At 38.9% G+C, this 22,886-nt stretch overlaps 1 protein-coding gene and 1 pseudogene across 1 annotated transcript in view; one reads left to right on the top strand and one right to left on the bottom strand.

The window, feature by feature from the left end:
• The window catches only part of LOC110557700 (cadherin-related family member 3-like), a 79,267-nt gene that overhangs the window by 31,165 nt on the left and 25,216 nt on the right, over positions 1–22,886 (top strand). Inside the window, exons 5-11 of the mRNA XM_060391715.1 lie at positions 5,539–5,633; positions 8,525–8,632; positions 9,366–9,562; positions 11,311–11,488; positions 13,268–13,430; positions 15,719–15,821; positions 20,022–20,120. Coding sequence (XP_060247698.1) covers positions 5,539–5,633; positions 8,525–8,632; positions 9,366–9,562; positions 11,311–11,488; positions 13,268–13,430; positions 15,719–15,821; positions 20,022–20,120 — 943 coding nt within the window. The remainder of the gene's footprint in view (positions 1–5,538; positions 5,634–8,524; positions 8,633–9,365; positions 9,563–11,310; positions 11,489–13,267; positions 13,431–15,718; positions 15,822–20,021; positions 20,121–22,886) is intronic.
• On the bottom strand, positions 8,176–8,271 carry LOC132656664 (U6 spliceosomal RNA; annotated as a pseudogene).

Below are 22,886 nucleotides of genomic sequence, written 5' to 3'. Positions count from 1 at the left end.
ACAAACTCATGGAAACTGAATAACTTTCTACTGAATAAAAAAATTGGTGAAGACAGTAATAAATAAATTAGATTTTTAAGGAATTAAACAGAAATGAGAACACAACATACTCGAACTTATGGGACACATCCAAGATGGTTCTAGTTGGCAAGTTCATAGCCCTAAAAGCCTACATTAAATACTTGGAGCCAGGTAGTGACAGTATACACCTTTAACCCCAGAACTTCAGAGAGTTAGGCAGTTTGATCTCTGAGATCAAGGCCAGCCTGGTCTACAGAGTGGGTTCCAGGACAGTCAGAGTTACACAGAGAAACACAGAGTTACACAGAGAAAGAAAGAGAGAGAGAGAGAAGAAAGAAAGAAAAAAGAAAGAGGGAAGAAAGGAAGAAAGAAAGCAAGCAAGCAAGGAAGGAAGCAAGAAAGAAAAGCAAGACAAACCCAAAAATAATAACAAAAATAAAAAACAAAACCTTGGAGAAATTGCACATTAGATCAGTGGCACACATGAATGCTCTAGAACAACAGAAAAAAAAAATGCCCCAAAGGAGTCAAGAAATAATCAAACTCAGGGCTAAAATTAGCAAGACAGAAAGAAAACAACAACAGCAAAACAATACGGAGAATCAACGAAACAAAAAGTTCATTCTTTGAGAAAATTAATAAGATTGACAAACTTTTAGCCAAATTAACTGAAAGGTGAGGATAGAAGGTCCAAATTAACAAAATTATAGATGAAAAGGGGACATAACAACAGAGGCCAAGGAAATCCATAAGGACATACTTTAAAACCTGTACTCCCTCAAATTGGAAAATCTAAAGAATTGGATAACTTCTTAATATAAATCACCTAACAAAATTAAATCAAGATCAAATAGATAAGCAATTTAAGTAGACTTATAACCCCTAGTGAAATAGAAGCAGTTATTAAAAGTCTTGTAAAAAAAAATCCCTAGGGATGGTTTTAGTGCAGAATTCTAGCAGAATATCAAAGAAGAATTAACTCCAATATTCTTCAAACTATTCCACAAAATAGAAACAGTAGAAACATTGCTCAATTATTTTTATGAGGATACAATAACATAATACCCCGATAAATAAACCACATAAAGACCCAACAAAGACAAAGAATTACAGAGCAATTTCACTTATGAATATAAATGCAAAATTACTCAATAAAATACTTGGAAACTGAATATAAAAGCACATAAAAAAGATCAACCTCCATGATCAAGTAGGATTCATCCCACAGATAAGGGATGGTTCAACATATGTAAATTGATAAGTGCCATCCATCATATGAACAAACTGAAAGAAAAAAAAAGAAAACACGATCATCTCATTAGATGTAGGAATGACCCTTCATAATAAAAGTCCTGGAGTGATTAGGGATAAAAGGGACTTACATAATCATAATAAAGGCAGTTTACAGCAAGCTCCTAATCAACTTAATGGACAGAAACTCAAAGCAAATCTACTAAAATCAGGAACAAGACAAGACTGTCCACTCTCTTCAGACCTATTCTTATCGTACTTGAAGTCTTAGCTAGAGCAATAAGACCACTGAAGGAGATCATGGGGTACAAGTAGAAAGGAAAGAAGTCAAAGTTCTCTATTTGCAGATGATATGATAATATACATAAATGACCCTAAAATTCTAGCAGAAAACTACTAGAGTTGATAAACACTTTCAGCACAGTAGCTGGATACAAAAATAATCAGTAGCCTTTTTATATTCAATTTGGCAAACAAACTGAGAAAGAAATCAGGGAAATGACACTTTTACAATAATCTTCAAAGACATAAAATATTTTGGGGTAACTCTAAACAAGTGAAATGTATGATAAAAACTTCACATTTTTAAAGAAAAAATTGAAGAAGATATCAGATAGAAATATCTTCCATGATCATGGATGAGTAGGATTAACATAGTAAAAATAGACATCTTACCAAAAGCAATCTATAGATTCAATGCAATCCCCATAAAAATTTCAACACAATTCTTCACAAGCCTTAAAAAAACAATTTTCAGGTTAATCTGGAAACACCCCCCCCAAGATAGTTAAAACCTCCTGAATAACTAATCCGCCCCCTAAAAAAAAAAAAAAAAAAAAAAAAAAAAAAAAAAAAAAAAACAAAAATACCAACCCAACCCAACCCAACCAACCAATAACAACAAAAATCTGCTGGAGGTATCACCATACTTGGTTTCAAGTTGTACTACTGAGCTATAGTGATAAACACAGGATAATACTGGCACAAAAACAGACATACTGATTAATGGAATCAAATATCTACCCATCTATGGACACTTGTTTTTTTATAAAGAAGCCAGATATACACACTAGAAAAGAAGGCAGCATCTTTAACAAATGATGCTGGCCAAAATTGATGGCTACATGTAGGAAAATGCAAATAAAGCCATATTTATCACCCTGCACAAAACTCAACTTCCAATAGAACAAAGACCTCAACATAAGACCAGATATATGCAATTTCAAAGAGACAGTGGGGGGATAGCCTTGAACTCATTGGTACAAGAGAAGACTTTTTAAACAAAACACCATTAACACAGGCACTAAAACCAACATGAAACTGAAAAGCTTCTGTGTGACACAGGACATTCATTCAGACAAAGCAGCAGCCTACAAAATGTGAAAATACTTTTATCAGCTACATATCTGATGGAGGGAGAGTATCCAAAACAAATAAAGAACTAAAAAACTAGACTTCAAGAAAACAAATAATCCAATTTAAAAATGGCGTATAGATCTAAGCAGGGAACTCCCGAAATAGTAAGCTGAAATGGCTGAGAAGCACTTAGAGAAATGTTCAATGTCCTTGGTAATAAAGGAAATGAAAATCAAAACTATTTTGAGATTTTACCCTACTTACACAAAGAGAAGGGCCAAGTTCTTTTCCCTCCCAGAAGCCTGAATAGCACCTTCCATCATTACAAAAGCCAGCCAGTAGGGATGCCGCTTCCAGGTAGGTACCATCTTGCTTTCTCTATGTCCTGTGACTAAAGCGTGTCGTGTCTTTAGTAATAAAGTCTTTCCATTAAGTTCTTCATGGCAGTAGAGAACAATGGCAGTAGTCTATTATGTCTGGAGGTTCTGCAGGACCTCTAGCTGATTAACATCTGGTAGACTAGGGTCAGATGGAAGGGGAGGAGGACCTCCCCTATCAGTGGACTGGGGAAAGGAACATGGGAGGACAAGGAGGGAGGGTGGGATTGGGAGGGGATGAGGAAGGGGTCTACAGCTGGTATATAAAGTGAATAAATTGTAATAAATTAAAAAATAAATTTAAAAAGGAAAAAGTAATGTTAGCTATCCTTCTCCACAAGCACTCCTTTATCTTGCCTTTTCCTTTTATTATTAGATTTTATTTATTTATTTATCTATTTATTTATTTATTTATTTATTATTTATACAGTATTCTGCCTGCATGTGTGCCTGCAGACCAGAAGAGGCACTAGATCTCATTATAGATGGTTATGAGCCACCATGTGGTTTCTGGGAATTGAACTCAGGCCCTTTGGAAAACCAGTCAGGGCTGTTAACCTCTGAGGCATCACTCCAGCCCTACCTTGCCCTTTTATTTCCAAAACAGTTAACTTTTTTCTTCATTATTTTTTGCTTCTTCTCCTTCTTACTGCCTGTGTTCTATCTACTTACCCAGTTATTGTTAAATGACTGATACTCAAGGTGTGGGAAGATCCAACCATAGCTTCTGTAGCCTGCTTTGGACTTTTAATTCTTCCTGAACTTTAGGTCAGACGTTTCTACTTCCCAAGCTGCCTTGAGAACAAATAGTCATAAAGAAGTCATTTAAAGAAGGGAATAAAGTGGGTTAATTTTTTTTCAGGTAGACTGTAAGCTCACTCCCCTCCTCTGCATCCCCTGGGCCCTGGAACATGTTCTCATGTCTTGTAATCTGAGAAGGGGGCGGGCAGCTGGTGTTACTTTTATGGTCAAATAATTCTCCATAAATTTACGGCAATTACAGACTAAATCCCGGTAAGGAAAAGACCCAGGACATTGAGTATGATTTGCCTCGCCCCAGAGAATTAATTTCCCATCCCTCAGACTGCTTTCCTGTTCAAGGCATTCTCATTCAGGTGGCCTTCCTAGCGATTGCTTTCGCTGCTTAGCAACCACCATTTCCAGTCTTCCCTGAACATCAGTAGTTGCTCATATCAGCACCAGAAAGATCTTCTTTTGAAGAGTACTTTATTTTATGGGAACTCAACCATACAAGACACAACTTTCTAATGTATATACATATTTTTTTAAGAAAAAGTGTTGATAACCATGTAACACTTAAATTTGAAGTTGCAAATTTTGAGTAGCTACCAACAGAAATGCGAGTGTATATAGGCAGACAGTGATGGTGGGCCTCTTAGATCATTCAGTTTCCAGCCATCTTCTGTCACTGCCTTATTAATCTGGCATCATTATTTCTATGTTTGTCCTAAAAGTAAGTATGTGATGAATTTGCCTGCCATTCCTGCATGCTAATATTCTGCATCGCTCCACAGAGGTAGCAACAATCAACTCCATCTTATTTAGACAGGAAGACATGGAAGGCATGAATTGAAATTAGTCAGAATATGGTGATTCATCAGAAAATCAATCAATGTAAAGGTCACTAACTTCTCCAAATGATTTTTAGTCTGCTTTTCAGTCCTTCTGGGTTTAATTTTCTCTATTAAATTATCCCTGGGTGTGCATGATGATTAAGTCAGTAGCACTTGGTATAATTAATCCCTCATATTGAGGCTCTTGCAGGTTTTTCTTTTGTGCTCCTGGCTTTTTCTATAAGTTTCTGCTCACCTATATTAGTAACCCTGCCTCATCTGCTCCATTGAGCAGGAGCTTGTCTTAGGGATTCGGGTCAAGGTCAAACCACTGGAATTTTCCAAGCCTTGGATTTCCTGTTGGTGAAATGGGAGAACGTCTGCACCCATGACCTAGGATGCCCTTGATTTTGAAGTACTTAACAAAACAGGTTAAAGGTAGATGAGGTCAAAAGTCAGAAAGGCATGGAAAGATTTGATAAAACATTGTACAGACAAAATCAAATGAGCAGATGCTAAGGATTTCTTAGCTCCTTGGGTCCGGCCCAGATCCCCAAACCTATGCTCACCACCCATGCAGATTATCTCGGTCTTCATTAAACACTTGACATCGTTTCCTAATGGAACTCTTTTTTCTTTACTTTTAGCTTTGAGAGGGGTACTATAAGAAATACTCAGGCAATGTAGACATCAGAAAAGTTTGATTTGTTCTTTTTAGCATTTAAGAGCATGTTGTCTGATCTGAAGTCAGTTAACTACAATACAGTTTCGTCATCATCATCAACAACAACAACAACCAGCTGCCAATATCTTCTGAGCATCTATAAGCTGGGTACCCATGGTTGATGAGCCACCCAGAGTACACAGAGATTTTAGAGTTGGCATTTAGGGGTTGAAGAACCAGGGAATCAGTTGTGTCTCTGCAATATTTTGTTTTCTCTTTTTTATCCAACAAACAGTACTTCATTTCCCCGGAAAGCTCCAGCTTCACCATTGATAGCACTGGGACAATTTCCACAGCAACAGCTTTGGATTTTGAGAGGGGCATGAGAAGGTAAAGCTATGCTGGTTTTCTCTGGAAATACGGGTCCTTTGACTTGTAGCTCTGCTTTTGAAAAAATTTCTCCTCTTCTGATCTTAATGTGCCCTCACATGAAGTTGCTCTTGGTACTGCCTTAAAAATGAGATTAGCATTCATTTGTAACTGTACCTTTGATGCTTCGGGTGTCCGTGGGGGCCCTCTCTGCATCACCTGCTTTCATCAGAGTGAAGCCTGAAGATTATTTTCCTAGTTTTATTTGAAACCTGCCATGGAAGTGGGCAGGTCGCCTTTCCAGGTACCTGTAATATAGAATTGCTTTCTAACGTAATAATCAGCATCCTTGAAAAGTTAGTGCTCTGTCATTTTCTTATTCCCTCTGCATCAGGTAAGCAGGTTATCACTGGCTGAAGTTAGCATCTTTTATTTCTATAATGACTTAATGGCTACCCCCTTTCAGTTTTATATTTTGCATCAAAGTGCTTCATAGGAAAAGTGGACTCAGAAGGCATTCTAATAAAATTTCTCCTGCCTTTCATAAGTGATTCTTTCCTACAATGAAAGATGAGCATGGAAAACATCCTGAGCAGCATCCTGGATAGCAAAGGCCCAGCAGAGAGTAGCTGCCCACACGTGTCCTGGATCAGGTCCCACTGAAGGAGATTCCAAGTCCACAAACACATCATCAAGATAATCTTATGTCTCGGCGCTGGGGATGTAGCTCTGTTGCTAGACTGTGTAGTGTACATGGGGTCTCGGGATCCTCAGCACTGCATCAACCAGGGGTGCTGGTCTACACCCACAATCTCAGCACCAGGTAGGGAGACAGGAAGATCAACATTTCAAGAGCAACACTGAGCACATAAGGAGTTCAAGGCAAGCCTAGATTATACCAGACTGTCCTAGACCAAAACAAAAACACCCTAGGCATTTATGAATCTTAAAATTAGTTAGCACATGCAAAATAACTAAAGTTTGGAAGCAGAACTTTTTCTGGCTAAGTAAAAATGAAAACTTTCTTTTTTTCCCTTATCATCGCTGAAACCAGAGGAACCAAGAGTAGAAAACTGAAGCTCTGATTGCAGAATGAGTACTAATGGCTGCTTGGACAAAATGGCCGTCTATTCTCATTGCGAGTGCTCATGCCCGCCCTTCCTTCTTTCTTTTCTTCCTTCCTTCCTGAAACGCTGTTTGGATTGCTGAGTTGGCCTTTAGTGAAGTAAGGAAAAATGTGGATTAAAGGCTGGTTTTGAATCAGTTTTCTTTGTCTTTAGCAACCTTTGTTTTGTGTATAGGCATGATGTATGACAGGGCACACATGGCTGTGGAGACCTGAGACCAACATTATGATATTAGTGCTCTCCTTCCATCTTCTTTGAGTTCTAGGGGTCAAATTCAGGCAGAGGCAATCAATTTACCTGTACAGACATCTCACTAATGCCCAGTTAATTTTTTTCAGTTGTTGGCTTTTAATATTTAAAAATTCAAAGTCCTTTTCTTGAGAGGAGGAGTAGGGTTATGGAATGACATGCCTGGATTCTGATGAGGATGTTAGGAAAGATCATTGTAGCTTCACACTCACGCTTTCTTTCATCATCCAGCCACAGCAAAACAAAATCTGAGTTTGAGTTATAGTGCTATGAATATTGCTCATACTACATTCCTGTTCTTGTAGCTCAGACTTCTCAGGATTATATTATTTTGATTCGGGTCTCATCGTGTAGTCTTGGTTAGCCTGGACCTCAGTATGTAGACCTGCTGGATTTAAACTCACAGAGTTCAACTTGCCTCTGCCTCTCAAGGGCTAGAAGTAAGGGCATGTGCCGTGTTGGTTAGAATTATTTTCTTAAAATGTCTTTATTTTTTAAGGTAGATTGGCTTTTTGGTTTTTGTCAATATTTTTCATACTTCACCAAATTTTAAAAATAGAAATTATGAAATAAATTGAAAAGTGGTTATACAGTGTTATAGAGAGAAGAAAATGGTCTTTTGGTTTCAATTACATGTATATTTCAAGTTAAAATAGAATGTGTGTCTGTGTGTCTGTGTGTCTGTGTGTGTGTGTGTGTGTGTGTGTGTGTGTTTCAGAAGAAGAAAGTAACTCTCTCAACGAGCTGGAGTTTGTTGGGATCAAACCTGAACAGCGCTGGGCATACTAGAAGTTAAATGATAACAAGGAGATCACAGTCTAGGGATGAAAGCAGTTGTTACTGAATAAGAAAGTTTTATTTTCCTCACCCCCCCATTTCTGTGAAATAACAACTCATTAGTCGTGTAACTATCCTGATGTTTTGAAGGCTTCTTCTGTTTTTTAATTGTATGCTTAAGTCTTCTATAGCTATTGCCTTAGAATCTCTATCCTCCTGCCTCAGCCACCTGGATGGCAGCATGGCAAGTGTGTTCTACCACGCTGGGGTCACTTCTAACACTTTGTCCTTGGCACCTGTTGATTTTTAATAAAAGAAATTACTCTTTAAATGGTACATTGCTGCAAAATACTAAGAAATTTCCATAGCTCCCCAACCGCACACCTACGTACAGGGTTTAACCAACTTTAAAAAAAATCAAACACTTCAGGAATTTGTATGTCATCGTATGCAGGGTCCATGCTAATCTGTTCTGTTCCAATTTTAGGATGTGTTTTTGCCAAAGCCTGCACTTGGCGAACTTTTTAAACATTACTGCCTCTTCTGTCAGGTGATTTGAATCGTTTGTTTCTTTAGAAAGTGTTAGCCATTGCCAACTGCTAAAATAACTGGTCAGACTGACATCTTCACCAGAGGAGTCAATGGCTCCAGGTGGTTACTTAAGTCTGATAGGTTCTGCTTTTATGGATACCTACTATTTATTATGAAGTCTTTGTTGTCTTTTTTTTTTTTTTTTTTTTTTTGTGGCTGTGCCTTTAGTTTTTCACTGGTTATTAGAGTGGTTGATCCTGGAGGATTGTTTGATACTGGAAATCTGAAGATTTCCCTCATCAATGTCAACAATAAGGACCCTACTCTTGCCTGCAGGTAAGAAAACACAACATATTATTTGATTTGACCTTGAAAACATAGTCTTTCCTTCCATCTTTTTTCTTGTTTTTAGCTGAGAATGAAAATAAGCAAGCACTGGATAAACAACCACATATGATAAAGGAGTCAAAAGAAGAGGCTTATTTAAAATTGAAGGCAAAAATAGTTTTAGATATAAAAATGTCTTGAAATCGCAATAAAATAAGGTGTTATTCATGCAGTAGATCCTTAGTATCTGAGTTGCTGCCTTAGCTCTTTTTTCTCTTAAGGGACATTATAGTCAGTGTTGTAACAAGCAGTTTACAGACGCACACTGAGGGTCAGCAGCTCTGTCAAGTTAACTCTTACCAGGAGGTGAAGAACACAGCAATCATGTGCACAGGTTCTAGAACAAAGGAGTATGGGCTAACCTTCTCTCAATCATCTTGATATTTACTTCTGGAAGTTATTTAATTTCCTCAGTTCTCACTTTTCACATCTATAAACTAAAGACGAGCATGGTCCTCACCTCCCTGAGAAGTACCCTTAGGGAAGAAAGAATAACCCATGGTAAGCCTTAGGGTTTCGTGTAAACTGTAGCTATGTGATCAGTGTGTGTTTAGATACATCCGTCATGAACGTGATTTCCATCCTGTCACCTCACTATCCAGTTTGCTACGCCTTTACCACCACAGGTATAGAAAAGGCAGCAAGTGAGTGCCACACTAATAACCTTTTCTCTTAAAACAAGCTTATTCAGTATTGAAAATGGGGTCTTTTGTGTTACCTCCACAAACTCTACCCTGCACCACGCCGTCAACATCACACTGGATGAAGAAATTCCAGTTGGGAAGATGATTGCAATGTGCCAGGCAGCTGATGAAGATAACCTGGGAGAGCTAATCTTTGGGCTAGATGCAGCAGATGATTATTTTGCAGTAGACAAGGGTAGGTTGAAACTGTCCTCTCCTAAGGAGTTGTATTCCTATCTACCCCCACAACAAATACACTCAGTTTTGGAGGGGAGGTAAACAGGCTAAAACGCCATCAGAAAACATCTCTCCAACGCTTCAGAAATGTCTGCTGAGTAATGCTACAGGGTCAGCATCCTGCTTATTCTTCTGCTAACACTCTTCATGACTATTATGGACGTTATGAACCCTACAGTGTATATGCCTTTTTAGTACATATTCTTAGACCCAACTCAATGCTATTTTACTGTAGGGCCAAATGTTTGTGAGAGAGTTCCTGATTTGACTCAGTAGAGTTAATCTTTTATTCCTCATGCAATCGTGGAGTCTAGGGGAAGGGCACAAATTATGTAGTGCTTAAAGCTGGAGTTGCTGAGTCAAGAAGAGCAGTACTGGGTTATTTTTAGCACAGGTTAGCCATTGAAGTAGATACTATCATTGTCCTACTTGTATCTGCTCAGAGTAATAAGCTTGATTCCAACTGTCAGTATCTATACTTCTTACTTTAAGGGATTGCTTGGGATCTGACAACTTATTCCCGTCTCTCTCCAATGAGGCCCAGCCTTGATTTGGAAAAAGTCTGCTTGGTATAGAAATACCCCAGCTATTTTCCATGCTTTAGAACAATTTTTAATATGGTCTGCATCTGCACTGACTCACAGAATTCCTCAGTGACATGAGGCTCTTGTTGCCAACAGTGTAACTGGCTTGATGATGAACTTTTATGGGGAATGTTTTCTTCCTGCATTTCTTCCCCATGTCACATTGCCCTGGATTGCCTCCCAAATAACTTGATTTCACTCACATTCTGATCTCAGATTCTGGACTGATCTCTTAGTAGGGCTGCCTCTTTTTACCATTAGATGCTAACTATCTCCACAGAGCCACTAGTGTTTTTTGAATTCTCAAAGTGGGCCATCTTTTCTCTCTTCAAAAATTCTCTCAGTTTGCTGTTTATAGTTGAAATTTGGCTCCAATGAAGCCCTGTGAAGTTCTCTGGCCCATTCCTTGTTCTCAACCACCACCACCTTCCCCAGGATCCCCATGCCACTCCGATTCTTTCTTTCTTTGCCTCCTACTCTGAGCCAGCAAGTAGGCTGTCGGCCTTGAGACTGCTCCCTTGCATTCTCTAAGCACCTGACCATAAGACATTATTATCTGTAAAAAATGACATTATATTTATCACTCATTTCCATAATAACATACCACTTGAATGTTTTTTTCCTAAACATGTTGAAGGTTGTATCCAAGCTCAGAATATAAATTCCGTAATTATGGCAATTTTATGTCATCATACTGAGTATAGTAGCTCCATAGATGACATTCAGTAATTACCTGTTGGACTCAAGTGATGGATGACTGTGAAGAACAAGTTATGTTCTAGCAGTATTTTCATCTGTGGTTCTCTCTGTAGGGAATCATCTCCCATTTACTGACATTGCCTTCTGTTATATAACCTTCAATTCCTAGAATAAGGATCTCTTTTCGAGAATCTTTCCTATTCTCCACAGCCAAAACAGTTTTGTCTTCCAATCATTAATATAATATGATTAATAGCACATTCCATTGATAAATGATCTAACAGTATCCATTCACTTTGAATCAGCTCCCTAATTCTAGAGAATAGGGCAGAATTTATACTTCCTCTTTTCTGTTGCTGCACATGTAATGAAATAGTTTTAAAAATCACAATGTGGTCCAGTCTGATGTGCTGTTTTATTACAGAGAAGGGGGCTGTGGTTACGACTACCCGTCTCGATGTGGACAAAACTGGGTTTGCAAGTGCTCTGTCCTTCTCTATTAAGGCATGCGATGGTGACCAGAGATGTGCAGCAATTCCAGTGACTACCTACATTCGTGACATTAATGACAACCCGCCTTTCTGTGACCAATATCTGATTAGGTGAGCAGGCAGTAGGCAGGAGCAAGAACTCAGAGTGGGCAGGGGAAGGAAGGACTGTGTATTTATTGGATCACTCTGACATGTGCTTGATCATTGAGTTGAATCTTGGTTACTCAGAAATGTTTCTCACCGATGGCCTGTTGGTCCTGCTTGTGACTTGAAGTCGAGTTTCCAAGATCTGATATTATAATGACCCTACTCCTGTCATTGTTTACTGAGGCCCTTCTGTTTTGTTTTGTAAAATGGGATGGCAGTAGAAGTCTTTGAAGAATGATTGTGAAGAATTATTGGGTTAATTTGGGGGACTGCTTTAGCACAGTGCTGAGCAGCTGCTGTTTCATAATGGTTCTCGTTATACATCTGTTATTATCACCAGAAACCCTTCTCACTGAATAGGTTTTTGTTTAAAGGTTTTGTTTATGGGAATTGCTTGCCTTGTAAGCACAAGGACTCGAGTTCAGCACTCATGATACAAACCAAAAAGCCCAGTGTGGTGGCAAGCTTTTGGATTCTTAGCACTGGGGAGGTGGAGACAGGCAGGTCCCCGGGGCTCACTGGCCAGGCAGCCTAGCTTACCTAGTGAGTTCCAGACCAATGCAGAAACTCTGTCTCAAAACAAAACAAAATGAAGACAACAATAACAAACAAACAAACAAACCAAATAGTGGACAGTCCCTAAGGAACAGCACCCAAGACTGTCCTCTGGCCTTCACATACATGCACACACGTGGGCATGCACACATGTGCACCTGCAAACCCACAAACATCCACACACACAGCACAAACACAGATTTTTGTCCTTGATTTATCGTGGCCTTTTAACATGGTTAAAATTTTGTAAATGTAACATGGTCCATGCATCATATGTTGTGTGCCTCTCTCAGTGGGGCAATAGAAGACCTCCATATTCAAACCCCTGTGAGTGGAAGAAAAATGATCTGACAGCGTGCACAAAGCTTCGATGCAGAATATCTCATGTAGGGTCAGGATCTGATGCTGAGTAAGTGATGAAAAGTTCTGACTTTCAGAACTTTTGCATTCTGATACATGGTTCGGAGATTTGTATATGTGTTCTTCCTTCTCCTTTCCCACCCCGTGGCCATCTTCCTGATAACCCACCTTTTCTGTGTCTACTGTTTTCCCTCTCCTTCCTTAGGGCCATCTGTTGCCTCTCCTGTCTCTGCCTCTGTTCATGGCCTATACCAACACCCACTTTCCCACAGAAGAGTGAGCAGCTGGAGCTTCAGATAAGAGAGAATATTTGTCTTTCTGAGACTGGGCTACGTCACTTAATACAATAATTTTCACGCCAATCTATTTTCCTGAAATTTACATAATTTTTTATTTACAATGGAATACAATTTCGCCATATAAATGTACCACATTTTATTATTTATTCATTAGTTGCTGAACATCAAGGCTGCTTTCATTTCCTAGCTATTGGGATAAGAGCAGCAGTGAATCTGGATGTGCAAGTATCTCTGTGGTAGGATATAGAGATCTTTGGGTATATACTCACAGGAGACTTAGCTGGGTCTCATAGTAGTCCTATTTTTAATTTTCTGAGGAGCTTCTGCACTTATTTACACAGTAGTGATACCAGAGTATACTCTTATGAAATGGTCAACTAAATGATGCTGCTAGGAGGGCCTGTCTGCCCTAGGATTAACAGAGCACCCGCACAGGGCTTATTGAAACTAGTGGATATTTAAGGGGAAAGCGTCGCATTGTAAGAGAATGCCTTTCTAAACTGATTTTTCTTTTTGAACAATTAAACAGGTACACGGGCAAGAGGAAGATTGCAAAAGACACAGTGATTGCAAAGCTCTCATGTCACGACCTCGACAAACCTCCTGACACAATTCATTATGCTCTGGACTCTGGCCCAGTTGGGTTTGGACGACTATTTGAGCAAGTGCCAAATGCTGAAAATTTCATTCAGGTAAGCCCCCAGTGGCTGTCAATCCAGGGAGCTTTCCCAAGGAATCGCAGTAATGTCATGGCAAATTGGGATGATGCTAATAAGGTCCAATGAAGGAGTCTAGATACAGTAGGGGGGAATTCTGGTTTCTCTGCTGTCTTGACAGAGGACATTTGAACAAGTCTTTAACTATCTTCTTTCTGCCATCATTTTCTCCTTTTTATAGTGAACATAAAACAATTCACTTCCTATTTAGCTAGAGAAATAGGAACCTAGGAACACATGCTGGTTTCCTTAAAGTCGAGTCTATGTGATAGCAAGTGTGACAACGGCTTGCTCTCCTGTCACTAGAAGTAAGTAACTAAAGGCAGCTCCTCTTTTAGAGGCTCAAACTTTCTCTTGGCAGAGTATGAAGACTGGAGGTTGATTCTTCCTTAAAAGAAATTTCCACAATTTCCATGTATTATTTCATAGTGCCAAGCTGTGATTGCTTCCATAGTTCCTTACTACGTGGTTCCCCTCTCCCCCAATATCGCCAGCTACTCTCAACCTATGCAGTCCTGCTCTTAGCAGGACTGAGAAACCCACAGATGAACGCTTTCTTTCTCCAATCCTAAACCCAAATTTCCGTGACAAAGTCTACAGCTACAAAGCAAGTTCTTGTGCGAGTGTGAGGTTGGGACACTTGGGCACAGCACCAGGTGCATACTGGATCAATATTCGTCTTGCAATGCAAACCTAGTGTAATCTTTAAAATGAAGTTTGAGAAAAGATGGAGGATTGGTAAGCACCATTCTAAGATTTGAGCCTTTGTCTGTGCTTGATCTGTAGCTGCGTGAATGCTTCTAGCCACCCTCCACCTCTAACTGACTTCTGTGTTTGCATCGTTATCTTGTGGGCATTGAATGCCACATATCCCTGAGAGTTATCTCCTTCCAGCATAGCAGTGCAGGCTGCATGTCATTTTCGTTTACGTGTACAGCTGTCTATTTCGTTGTTGCTCTGATTAGATTGGAAGATTTCCACATATTTCTAGGTGTTTATCATTTGTGAATTAAAATTTGCTACGGTGCTTGTTCCACAGAGGGTACTCAGTGTAATTCCCTGAATTGTGAAGGAGTCATATGCTGCATTTTAAAAAGAGAAAATCTTTCTGAACCCTGGAATTCTTGGTGCTGTGTTGATTCATTTATTTTTGCCAAACTGCAATTCATGCTAATACTACATTAGACTTTCTTAGGTTTCTGATTATGGGTCCATCTGACTGTTAGAGCCCTAATCTTTACAGCTCTAACTGAATCCTAATTAGTATTCAAAATTATTTTGAAGTAGTCTCTTATAACAGGAGTAGCTTGCAAATTCTTTATTTCTTGCTGAGTTTTATACATATGAGTGTTTTGTGTGAATGTACACGGCACACCAGAAGAGGGAATCAAAACCCCTGGGACTTCAGTGATAGACGGTTGAGAACTGCTATGTGGGAGCTGGGAATTGAAACCAGGATCTCTAGAAGATCAGCTAGTGCCCTTAGCCACTGAGCCATCTCACCAGCTCCAAGTACAGCTTGCACTTTTATCATACCTTTTCACACACTATTCATTTTGCCCATGGCAGCACGATTCGCACGCAATGTACAGTGTGATCTATATTTTCTTCTATGGTGGAATATTTCCTTCAAAAGGAAGCACATTTATATACATCAGCCTCTGTCAGACTCATGCACTCCATGAAGTCATCCCTAGGATATAAAAATGGCCGTACATTCGACTTTTCCAGACTGACTTTTTTTTGGTAATTTATTCTTATTTTTTTTAAATAATTTATTCACTTCATACTCAGATTGTAGCCCCCTCCCTTATCTCCTCCGGGTCCCACCGTCCCTCGTTCTTCTTCCCTTATTCCTCTCCCCCAGTCCCCAGAAAGAGTCCTCCTCCCCTACCATCTGACCCCAGCCTGTCAAGTCTCATCAGGACTGCCTGCATCCTCTTTCTCTGTGGCTGGCAAGGCCGCCCCGCCAGGAGGAAGTGATCAAAAAGTGCCCAGACTGACATTTTAAAGCATGTGCATTAAAAGTTGTGCTTCTGAGCCAGTGAGGTGGCTTATTGGGTAAGGGCACCTGCCTGGTTATTTGAGTTCCATCCACTGTATCTGTGATGTAGACTCCTGCAAGTTGTCTTCTGACTGCCATACACAATCCATAGCACATGCTCGTGTATGTATGTGAGTGTGTCTTTGTGTGTGTACACAAAAACAGATGAAACATAAAACAGATAAAGAATTTTTTTTTCTGAAATAATGTTTTCTATAAGGTAACCAAAGAGCTGGATTATGAAAACCCAGAAGTGGTTGCAGCAGGACGCATTTATGAAATGATGATTTCAGTATTTGATGACCTACATCCGTCTCATACAGGTATTCATTATAGCTTTTCAAGGCTATTCAGTGTGCTATAAACATTCATCACATTGGGATAATAGGATAGACTGGTGGTGGAAGTTTCCATCACTGGGAAGCCTCTACATTCCTTAGCAGCACCTTAAGTAACATGCAATTCTTTTATCCTGGTCTGGCTAGAGATCTTGGTATTGAAAAAAGCAGGGGGTGTAGGTATCAATTTTGATTCTTGAATATAATATATATTATTATATATTATAATATATATTATATATAATATATGTATTTTGATTCTTGAATATATTATATATATTATATATATATATATGACTTCATGCACTCCATGAAGTCATCCCTAGGATATAAAAATGGCCGTACACTCGACTTTTCCAGACTGACTTTTTTTTTGGTAATTTATTCTTATTTTTTTAAAATAATTTATTCACTTCATATTCAGATTGTAGCCCCCTCCCTCATCTCCTCCGGGTCATACACCCCCTGCTTTTTTCAATACCAAGATCTCTAGCCAGACCAGGATAAAAGAATTGCATGTTACTTAAGGTGCTGCTAAGGAATATATATTATATATTCAAGAATCATATATATATATATATATATAAAATGTATTTGATTTTTTTATGCTACATAATACCAAATATCTCTGACTTAGAAAGATCTTGAGATCAGGCAAGATGTAGCCCAAGCGTGTATATAATTGGTTGTTTAAAATAGAAAACCATTTTACTGGAATGGGATTGCATGACCTAAAGCTTTTATTAATGAAAACAATGAGCCTCTTTTCACGCTCTACAGCTCATCAACTGGAAGAATGTGCTTGCCAAGATTGCATGCTTGTACTTTTTTTTTTTTGGCATTTGGAGGGTTAATAGTTGTAGTTTTGCTGAGTGTGCCATACTATTCTCTGGAGGTCCTAAGCATGCAAGGCGGAGTGATTAGGAGTTGGTGTGCTAAGCAAACTGCCTAGTTCCCATTTCTCTTTGCTTACTCTTGTGCAAATGAAAACATACATCAAGTTTCCTAAGGGGTTGGGGTTGGTACTTGTTCAACAACTACACATCAGCAGTTCCAGACTTCATTTATTTTTTTGGCTCTATAGATTTTTCTGAGAAGAAATATCCTCAGAATTTTCAGGTTATATTTGTCATTAATAGCAAGTGTCTCTCATTTCTGGAAATTATGGTGCTAAAGTGGCCATGCATGTGTTTCCATTACTGATAAATAAGAAGTTACGGGAGAGAATTCAAGTTTTTAGTAGAAGGCATGGTCTGGCAATGGAGAACAGTTGGGAAAGAGTGACAGTTGTATTTTTGTTTTTTTGCTTTTTCTTGTAAGAACTCTGAATCATTGCTGGTGGTTGCCTTGATCACTGGGTTGAATGGATTCTGAGATTGTTTCTTCTATAATGCAGAATTATAGAAGACATTTATGTGTTTGCAGCCAAATGAACTTAACCCTGAACTGTACTCAGTAGTCCCAGGATGCTCTCAATCCTGCTTGACTTACTGATAAAAGAACTTTAGTGGAGTTGCTATGACTTAACATGAAATGTTCCTCACCAGACTGTGTTTGAACACTCGACTCTCAGATAGTGACACTGTTTTGGGAGGCTGTGGAGCTCCTGGGAAGTGGCTCTTGCTGAAGTCAACAGGGGTGGGTTATGGAAGTCATATCTTGACCCTGCTTTCTGCTGCCTTTCTGTTTCCCGACCTGCTGAGACATGAGCAAACATCCAGCACTTCCTCCTGCCGTACCTTCCCTTCTTTGACCAAGAGTCCAAATACTTTCTCCATTAAGTTGCTTCTTTCAAGTATGTTTATTCCAGTGATCAGAAAATTAAGTAGACTTACACAGCTAGCTATCTAGAGAAGTGCTGTGCTGGGGACAGGAACCAAAGCATGACATCTCACCTAGAAGTATTCTTGAGTGGTTTTTGTTTGTTTGTTGTTGTTGTTTTGTTCCTGGTTTTGTGGGGTGGGGAAGGGAGTTTGAAGCTATTGGTAGAAATCATGAAGAAATCTATCATATAGCCCAAAGTGGCCTTTTAGGATGGATATTTTTTTCTTGTAGCTAAATAACTTGCCCATCTCACCAGAGTTGAACCTTTCTTGAACTTGGAAGAGATAAAACATCTTTCTTAGTAGCATATTTTCTCTGGTCTCTACAAGCCAATATATTCACAGCAGTTGCTCATAAAATATGCTTGCAACATTGCACATTTGGTTCCCTCTGTTTTTATAGGCCAGCTAATTCACACAATTTGGAGTCTTTATGGATGTAATAAAAATCATAGTATGGCAGAGCGGTAAATGGCACCTGCTCTTACAACATATAAGTGGATTTACTGAAAGGAATATACAGGTCTAAAGTAAACCATTTGTTTTTGTAGAAAAGCATGCTTTGAATTTTCTTAGGGATCCTGGATACTGTTGAGATCGTGATGAAAGTTGCAGACAGTATCCTTGAAAGTGTTACCATGTAGCAGCATATGCGAGAAGGTGAAGCATGCCACTGAGTCTCCAAAAGAAAGGTCATGTAAATCTCAGATTAAATTTTACTGTTTGACATATGGCGCACAGAATTTTAGAGCAGGCAATATACCAGAATTCTTTTGAACATTAATGCTGTAGATAATCTGCTAAAGGAGAATTTCATGACCAAACAAATCTGGGAAGAATGCTTGCCTAGAAATTCAAAATAAACACTTGCATAGCAGGAATCCCAAGAAGTATTGCCATAAAAACCTCTAATTTTTATTTAATTTAGGACTTTGTATTTGGCACATCAGTATCTCAAAGATATTAACAGCCAATACTTCTTGCTTTGGTATCTACATGAACTTTTAACTTTGTAACATTAGACTATGAATTTAGTTCTGTTTTTCTCAGTCTCTTTCCTGTGAAACTGTGGCAGTAATATCAATGTCCCAGTTAGTGCCTCATATACGATGCTCTAATTTTACCCTAAAATTTTTTTCTGCTTTCAAGTTGCTTCTTTTATTCATTACTATTAAAATATTTCTTTTGAACAACTCCCTAGTAGGCTGCATTAGCTTGTTAGCCCAAAATACAGTCTCTTCTTTTACAGGCAATGTGCAAAATTGTAACAAATCCTTATTTCGTTCACTGCACTTAATTACATGACTATATGCATGGGGGGGCATGCCATAGTGTGCACGTGGAGGTTGGAAGGCAACTTGCTGGCTTAGGTTCTCACATCCCTTCCAGCATGTGAGTCTTCAGCTTAGTATCACCAGGCTTGGGATACTAAGCAATCTGGCTGGCTGCTAATAACTCTTTTTGTCTTAACCTTTTATGATTTGAAAATTTTTCTTGACCATAATCTCACCTGATTTCATATTCATACTGTGATGTAGTAGATGGACACTGACTTCACTGGGTGGTGTGGAAAATGAACTTCCTAGAAGTGAAAACTAGTTTAAGGCCACAGAATTTATGTTGACTCTAAGCATTAAACATGGACTTTCTCAGACTTTCCATTTCTGTGTTTTAAAAGCATAGCGTAAGACATCTTAGACTGATTGGAAAGTTATTCCAACCAACCAATGGAAGAATCGTTCTACAGAAATTTGTGATAGAGACTGTCTTGTAGAAAATGTAATTACCACAATATATACTATACCACACACGTATCCGTATTACATAAAATATAAAACCTACTATCTTTTTTTGTTTTGTTTTTGCTAACCTGTTTTGGCTAGCCATGGAACTCATTTGGGTTTTGTCTAGTGTTTCTTGTTGCTGTCACATGTAACTGACAAGAAGGAACACAAGGGAAGATTGGCTCAAGCTTGAAGGGATATAGTCTCCTATGGAACAGTATGGCAGTTCGAGTGGAACACAGACAGCTACACCGCATTTACAGTCAGGCAGCAGATGAAACAAGAAGAGGAGCCCCTCTTCTTCCAAGGAAAGTCTTCTTCTTGAAGGTTCTACAGCCTTCCAAAGGGTGCCATCAGCTGAGAACCAAGTGCTTAAACACAGGGGCCAGTGAAAGACACTTCACATTCAAACCGCCCCTGGTCCCCTGAGAACACAGAGTGTGGGAAATACCAATCATTTGGACGTAGAGAGACTCCTGCTGTAGTTTAAGAGTCCTTGCTAATCCTGCAACTGGGGACATGTTTCAGTTGTTTGTAGAGTAAAACAAAAAGTACTAATTTACTGCTCAATTTCACAGTGACTGTGACAATCCTTGTGGTGATTGCTCCTGACAATGATTTCAGCCCCAAATTTCAAGCCTCACACTATACATTTTCAGTTCCCGAAACATCAGGAGGTAAGAATGTTCTCGTATCTTTACCATTAAAGCATCCACAAGGAAACGCCTTGTGTTAACAGGTCTCCACTGAGCGAGCAATGGAAAAGGAGCATGGGCATTTAGAGAATATGAGCAGATGCAGAAGGATGTGGGACCTTCATGGAAATTTATTTTTACTGGCGATGTTCTCAGAATATCATCCTGATGATTTCCCAAAGCCTACTTTGAGATTTGATAACAGTTTCAGGGTTTGTTTTTGTGGTGGACAAATGCACGTTTTTGACTTTACTTAACTTCTCACCCCTTTCGCCTCCAAACTATTGCTAAGTGTCAAGAAGTAGGGACAGTGTGGTTATTATCTATACAACCCAAATCTCTTGAAAAACTGTGGTCAAGGTCTTAGGTCCAAAGTCAAGATCATGGCTAAGGTTCTATCCCAGTTCTATATTAGATAGGAGTTAGGATATCATGGATAGCTTTATTCTGTTTGGAAAATACAGAAATGGTAATAGTTGTAATTCTGTCATCTAAGATGGGAACATATCCCTTTCTCAGAATCTCTGGATGTGAATCCTCCAGGCTTAACCCAAATACTTCAAGTGATAGAACTGACTGTGCCCTGAAATCAAGACAACCTGCTTTGTAAGCATGTCACATGGAGGCAGCAAGACCCTAAATGTAGGGCTCAAAGGAAACTGGCTTCAAACCTGTCTCTGCTAGCATAAGTCAGTTATTCCAGCAACTTACTTCTTTAAAACCTTTGAGGGTTTTGTTTGGTTGTAAATTCATAACAATTTTTATAGTATAAAAAATGTTTAAAGTAGTAAATATTGTTCAGTTCTTAATTAACAAAATTATTTAGTCCCTAAAATGTAAATATCCAAAATAAACTCTCCATGCTGTTTTGTATAGCAATATTAGTACCTTACTTAATGGAAGATGTGTTTCTTGATATATTTAGGTGTAAAGTGCTCATTTGTCTTAAAGTACTTCAGCTAGTTAGCCAGGCCTTTCTTTTTTTGAAACTCTACTCCTTCATTTTTTATTTTTGTACTTGTGTAGAAAATCACTAATTTCTGTAAAATGTTGGCTATTGGACCAGGGCATAGCAAAGTTCTGAAATATATAAAAATCTTTGGCTTGGGAAGAGTTTTCTTGAGATTTGGAACAATCATTCACCACTCAAGTGTTTGAAGGCATGTAAGTAGTGCTTAGAGGCTTAGAGGCTCCAGGAAAGGGCTGCTTCTGCTGGCACACCAACCAGGGGTCTCTTGCAGGCATTCTGCATACAGCACCATTGAAGCTCTGTGGTTGCCTGAGAGACTAAATAATAGCTTCAATCTCCTGGCTTTGATGCTCTTGAGCAGTTGGCATTCCTTTCTTCAGCATATTCCAGTAATGATCTACAGGAAACTCCATGTCTCCTCCTCCTATTATTTATTTATTTATTTATTTGTGTGTGTGTGTGTGTGTGTGTGTGTGTGTGTGTGTGTGTGTGTGTGTGGTGTTAGGGATTCAAACCCAGGGCTTACAGAGCTCTGGAGAAATGAACTAGAGCCCCAGTCCTGCACTTTTGAGAGTTCTTATCTGTAAGATAAAGACAATCACTATAGCATAGAGCTGAGATGAAGCGTGTGTGTGACTGACATTCCATATGTGTTGAGCACAGCACATATGTTAGTTGCCACATACTGGCATTCTTTTAAGATGTTTATGTTATCTTGAAATAAGTGTCTGTGTGGGAATAGGTACATGAGATCACAGAAGCCAGAGGTGCTAGGTCTCCTGGAGCTAGTGTTACAGGCAATTGTGAACCATCAACCATGGGTTCTGGGAATGGAATTTGGACCCTTTGCAAGAGCAGCATGTGCTCTTCACTGCTGAGCCATCTCTCCAGCCCAGGAGCTTGGTGTCTGAAGTCCAAAGCCATGCTCCCACCACCAATGACAGTTATACTGCTGGTGTCTCTTGAGTGCTGCCACTCTTCATGTGCCGGAACTTCTTTCTTTTCTTTCGAAACATCCACAAAAACACTGCTTGGTCTTCTGTATTAGAGCTTACAAGCTGAATGGAATTACAGCATCTGGATTTTTGCTTGTTTTGTTTCATAGTCTTGAATTATTTTTTCTTTTCTTTTTAGAATATAATCACATAATTTCTCCCTGCCCTTTCCTCTCTCCATCTATGTCTTCTTGCTCTTTTTAAAATTCATGGCCTTTTTTTTAATATTAATTGCTGTTATTTGCAATCTATCTAGCTATCAATTGATGTCTATCTATCTAACTTCTACTTATATTCATCTATAGATGAATATATACAGATATTTACAGTAGAGACCTCCACAACTCAAGCTACCCTTAGGAAGAAACTGAAACTGTAAAGCTACTCTGAACATGACTCCCCTCAGAATATTAAATGTAATGTCTATAGTCCTTCAGGATACTTAATACTACATTAAGTATCTGGCCATAGTGGGACTTGCCTGTAGTTCCAGCAGTTGAGAGGCAAAGGCAGGTAGATCTGTAAGTTTGAGGCTAGCCTGGTTTCCAGAGTGAGTTCCAGGCCTGCTCAAAACAAAACAAAAAGAGCCCAAAAAACTACATTAATACAAAAGGTGTTTTTCCCCCCATATTGAATTCATTAGTACAGTGGATTCAAATCTGTCCAGTAGATTACACAAAAATTGTAATTATGGAGTTCTATAATATTTAAAATAAAAATTGATGATATATGATAAACTGACAAAAATATCTATGAAGGAAAGTAGATGTACTCAAAAGAGCT

This window comes from Meriones unguiculatus, chromosome 9, assembly GCF_030254825.1.
Source record: "Meriones unguiculatus strain TT.TT164.6M chromosome 9, Bangor_MerUng_6.1, whole genome shotgun sequence".
Classification (NCBI taxonomy): Eukaryota; Metazoa; Chordata; class Mammalia; order Rodentia; family Muridae; genus Meriones; species Meriones unguiculatus.
This window is presented reverse-complemented; position numbering and strand designations above follow the sequence as displayed.